Here is a 4,900-nt window from a genome sequence, read left to right as displayed (position 1 = left end):
AAGTAATATTATACTTGCATTTTTTTCTTTGTTCTGGTCTCTAGAAGAATTTGTGGCTGGGCAGTGGTGGCCCAAGACTTTAATCCCAGCACTCAGGAAGCTAAGGCAGGCAGATCTTTGTGAGTTCGAAGACAGCTTGCTCTACAAGAGCTAGCTAGTTCCAGAACAGGCTCCAAAACTACAGAGAAACCCTATCTCAATAAACCAAAATAAAATTTAAAAATTAAAGAATTTGTGTAGAATTCTGAAGAAGTATTTACTTTGAAACGTCTCCTAGTAGATCTGTGATATTAATACTGTTACTCTTTAATTCATTGCTTTAACACATTCCACTGATTTATTTAAACAGATCTTCAGGTCACAAGAAAAATACTGGTTGCCATATTTAAATAATCCTGAGGATTCTCAGCAGAATGGCTTCAAACCTCAAAGACTCCTTTAAGCCCCTGTCACCAGAAAATGTTGGTGAGGTGGAAAACATAGAGTTTATTACAAGCCGGGTTTCTCCTGTGCAGTGGGAAGAAGTCATCTCTAACACTGCTAGTGTTTGCCTCAACTTTTCCCCAAATGACAATGGCTCTTTTGCGAAGCAGGAGTTGCAAAGACTCTGGGAGATGTTTAACTCATGGCTGAAGCCAGAAGAACAGACCAAGGAGCAGATGATTTCCCAGCTGGTCTTGGAGCAATTTCGCAAAATCGGGCATTCCAAAGACGAGTTTGCTGTAAAAGAGTTGTGGGAATTAAGTGGAAGAAACCTGGGGAATCTCATGCGGGGACTGACTGACAAGTGCTTGAAGCCTCCTGTCATGGTGAGTAGCGTGACTGAGAGTTGATAACTCAGGAATAAAGACAGTCTTCTACATTTGGAGGAAGTTGGAAGACTTTCTATTTGTTTTTTGATCAGTTTGTAATGCCCCCTATCAACGTATTTACCATACAGACTTCCTACTTGCTTTAAATTCACATGTACAATGGACATATTTATATTTAATCTATTTAAACGGGGCAAGAGACTAAGAGATGGTATTAGAGCAAAGCCTTTAAGGGTTTAGAAGGGATAGTCTGTCTTTTGAAGAGGGCTCATTAAGCAAGGTGCTTATATTGTACTTATTATAAGCACCTGAGAATCAGTGAAGAAGACATCACATTTTAGTAATAAGTAAAAACAAAAGGTTTTTTTCTTGGTAGTAAAAATCAGCATAGGAACATTTTTGATTTAGTGAGCTTCTCATCCCCCCCCCCTTTATTAACAGATTGTCATAATGTTGGGCAAATTCAGATGCGGTTACAGAACTGTCCTTTTTTGGTTATTGCATTGCGATGTTTTGTGCTCTTGTGCAGACATCTGATGTGCTCTCCCCTTGTTCTTGCTGTCAGGGATGTTGTGGACGATTTTCCATTTGTTTTTTATGAACTGAAATTAGGTCCAGTGGTAAAATGGAGGAAGTTGGAGTCTCTCAATTATGAGCATTACCTAAAACATTTCATTTCAGAAATTTGGAAGCATTTAACACTCTGATCCCTGAGGTAGCCTGTGATTCATGGACCTGTGGAGCAGAATCAGGGACATAATTGCTTTAGTGGCAATTTAGAAGAGGCAGGATAGTACCGTGTGCTCTCAAAAGCATATTCAACACAGACACACATGAGAAATGACTTGATGAATAATGGTTCAGCAATGTCATTTTTAAAAATCAAAAATCTTAAGCTAGACATAATTTTATTTGATTTTTTAAAAATTTTCTGGGATTATATAATACTCAGTATTTGACAGAAATGACCAAAGTGGTGAAATTCTTCAAATACCCCGTACATACTATTCTAGAGGTGATTCTATAAATCTCTTCTGATTAGTCATATCCAAACTTGGGGTTTTTATTAAAGCAGCAATTTTGTTATAGTTCCATTGCTTTGGTGGAATGAGGGACAATCCTTGGAAAAATGTGAGGCCTTTCCTCATGGGGAAAGTTCCTAATTTTCAATTTAAACCATCCTCATCTTTCCTCATTCAATGCATTGGGCAGCTGAAGATAATGTTGTGGGCAGACATTACAGAAAGCTAACATTACTTTTTCCCTGGCAACAGTGACACAACACTTATAAACAGAGCAATAGGGACTTGAGGGTACACAACTTTTGAAAGCCAGGAAAAGAACATTACAAATAAAAGTTAGACAATTGAGCTAACCTATAGTCCAGTGATGCAGTGCAGTCAGTTGGAGGGCAGGTGTTCTATCATCCAGATTCACTGGCAGTGGTCATCTGGCTTGTTTACAGGTTCATGTCTCCATGCATGGGCAGGAAGCACTCTTTACAGAGAACATGACATTAAAAGAAGTCATCGAGCGTTTTAAAGAACAGCAATTGGTAACAGTGTCAACTCTAGAGAATGAAAGGACACCCTTGCCCATATCCCAGGGCAGATTATTGACAACAGGTGAGTGTCAGGGAGGTATAGAGAAAAGGGCTGTTGTGTGGGGATCACATCTTAGGCACAAATTCCCAGACTGTCCTATTTTTAAAAAACATGAAGACAGTAAAGATGGCCAAGATTATTCCTGGAACTCTAGTGAAGAAAATGGTTGTGTTACTAGTCCTGTAAATGAGATGGATTCTCTTTTCATTATCCAAACAGATAATTTTCATGATTGCAATGAGGGAGCTGTTTCTGATGAAATCTTTCTGGATCTCACAACACGGCAGGATGCTGCCAGGTACCAGGAAGAATCCCAGAGTACAGCTTCTTCTGGAGATGTCCCCATGGTACAGGTACAACCAGGAGCTGTTTCTTATGAAATCTCTCTCGATATCAGAACACCTCAGGACACTGCCAGGTACCAGGAAAAATCTCAGAGTACAGCTTCTTCTGGAGGTGTCCCCAGGGTGCAGGTACAACCAGCAGCTATTTCTGATGAAATCCCTCTGGATCTCAGAACACGTCAGGACACTGCCAGGTACCAGGAAGAATCTCCGAGTGAAGCTTCTTCTCGAGATGTTTCCATGGTGGAGGTACAACCAAGAATTTCCTCCAGACCAGTGCAGACTGAAGACTTCCAGAGTCCTGCAGCAAACTGCACATGTGACTGTCACGAGAGACTCCGCAGAGACACAAACTCTAATCTTTCTGTTCATAAGAAAGTTCAAAAGAAGGAGAGGTCATTTGTATGTAAAACATGTCATAAAGGCTTCTATACAGTCTCAGACCTGAGAGTCCATGAGATCATACACAAGGAAGAGAAGCCTTTCATATGTCCTACATGTAAAAAGCCATTCAGCCATAAAACCAACCTGAATGCTCACAAGAGGATACATACAGGAGAGAAGCCCTACACTTGCTCCAGGTGTCAGCATAGTTTCCGCCAATCATCCACATACCACCGTCATCAGAGGAATTGCCACAAATCAGACTGATCTTTGTCCTTTCTTACCAGTAAGAGACCATAAAACATCAGAAACAATCAACAAATCAGTTACAGGATGTCAAGATTTCTAAGAAAAAAATCAAATGTTTTGAAGGAAACCAGTAAGACTGTTCAAGATTAGATGCAATAAAAATAAGACCAAACTAAGGGAATTGAGGAGGTGGAAATGGAAGGTAGGGAAACCGCAACTACACAGTAAAGCATTGCCAGCAGAAAGCAAGAAATAGAAGACAATCTTATGCATTGTAAATAATAGATACTACATATTTTGTTTACAAAAAATGTTACATCTGTGTTTCTCAGTTTCTTTTGGGTTAGTTTGGATGACGCCTCAGTAAGTGTCAGTGTATCAGATATAATGCATCAGGTATTTATTTTGCTATTTTTAAAAGTAGAAAAATGACAATTCTGAAGAAGCAATAAAAAATAATTTTACAGTTAGATCACTACAACATGAAAGACCACAGTAGTTGTACATAGCATTCTGAAGGTTGAGAATCACTACTCAACAGGTTGAAGCAGAGGGTTCCAAAATACCATGCTACTAATGAGCCATGCCCTAACCATTTGTTATCAAACCACCAGCTTTGTTTGTAAAGAAATACAGGTGGTGACAATGTGCCTCAGTCAGAAACGGCTCTTCCTTCAGGAGTCAGAAGCCAAACCTGTGTTAATCTGACCATAGTTTTCTTCCACAAGTGCAGGTATCACAAGAACATTTAAAAGGACTCACATGTAAATTTTCTTGAGGGCATATCACATGAGAACTTCATTGAAACATGTACCATCTCAGAAAAACTGTGCTACTTTCACAGTCTGAGATACAGAAACAGTTCTTGGTCCTACATTCTGTAAGAAAATGTTGATTCCCAGAGACATAAAGTATCAATGTGTGATCAAATTCCATGGTATGTCATGGAGCAATCGGTGTTTTCTGCTCCAACTTATTTGTTGAAACAGATGAGAAAATAAGGGATCAATAATTCAAGTGCATGTAATACACTTGGATGAAAGTATCACAATGCAATATCTTGATATGTACTATTGATATATATTTTGAAATAAAAAGTAAGTAAACGAATCTCCACAGCCCTGTTGCCCATTTCTTGATTTATTAATCTTACTTTCTCCATACATCCAGCTTCTTAATGCCATGTTCTTTGATATCAACTTTCTACCAGTTTCATCAAAATACTTTTGATCATGTGCAATTATATTTTGTATTTATTCATTTCTTCAAGAACATATACCTCTGACCTCTGCCTTTCTCCGAAGGAATTCTGTTACTAACATACTTTCCTAATAACATTTTCTAACATAATTTCTCATTTCGGGCAAAGGAGAAATGGTCTCAACTTGGGCATTCCAGTACCCTAGTATACGGCACTCTGGCAGAAAGAGCAGAGACAGACCCTGACATGCTGGACTTTCCCTAGGGCTTAGGCAGATGGTACGTGTGAACTGAGACCTCCCCATTG

At 39.1% G+C, this 4,900-nt stretch overlaps 1 protein-coding gene across 1 annotated transcript; it reads left to right on the top strand.

The window, feature by feature from the left end:
• The first annotated feature begins 413 nt into the window (after nucleotides 1-413).
• On the top strand, nucleotides 414-3,411 carry LOC142837351 (zinc finger and SCAN domain-containing protein 4-like). Its single transcript, XM_075952412.1, has 2 exons — nucleotides 414-809; nucleotides 2,278-3,411. Exons 1-2 carry the CDS (start codon nucleotides 414-416, stop codon nucleotides 3,409-3,411), a joined length of 1,530 nt encoding a protein of 509 aa, XP_075808527.1.
• Nucleotides 3,412-4,900: the final 1,489 nt, after the last annotated feature.

Source organism: Microtus pennsylvanicus, chromosome 1 (genome assembly GCF_037038515.1).
Source record: "Microtus pennsylvanicus isolate mMicPen1 chromosome 1, mMicPen1.hap1, whole genome shotgun sequence".
NCBI classification, from domain to species: domain Eukaryota; kingdom Metazoa; phylum Chordata; class Mammalia; order Rodentia; family Cricetidae; genus Microtus; species Microtus pennsylvanicus.
The sequence above is the reverse complement of the archived record's forward strand: the minus strand, read 5'-3'. Positions and strand labels throughout refer to the sequence as shown.

Coding starts and splice junctions, on each gene's coding strand:
- LOC142837351 (XM_075952412.1), top strand. CDS start 414: ATGGCTTCAAACCTCAAAGACTCCTTTAAGCCCCTGTCACCAGAAAAT. Junction 810..2,277: donor GCTTGAAGCCTCCTGTCATG/GTGAGTAGCGTG, acceptor GCTTGTTTACAG/GTTCATGTCTCCATGCATGG.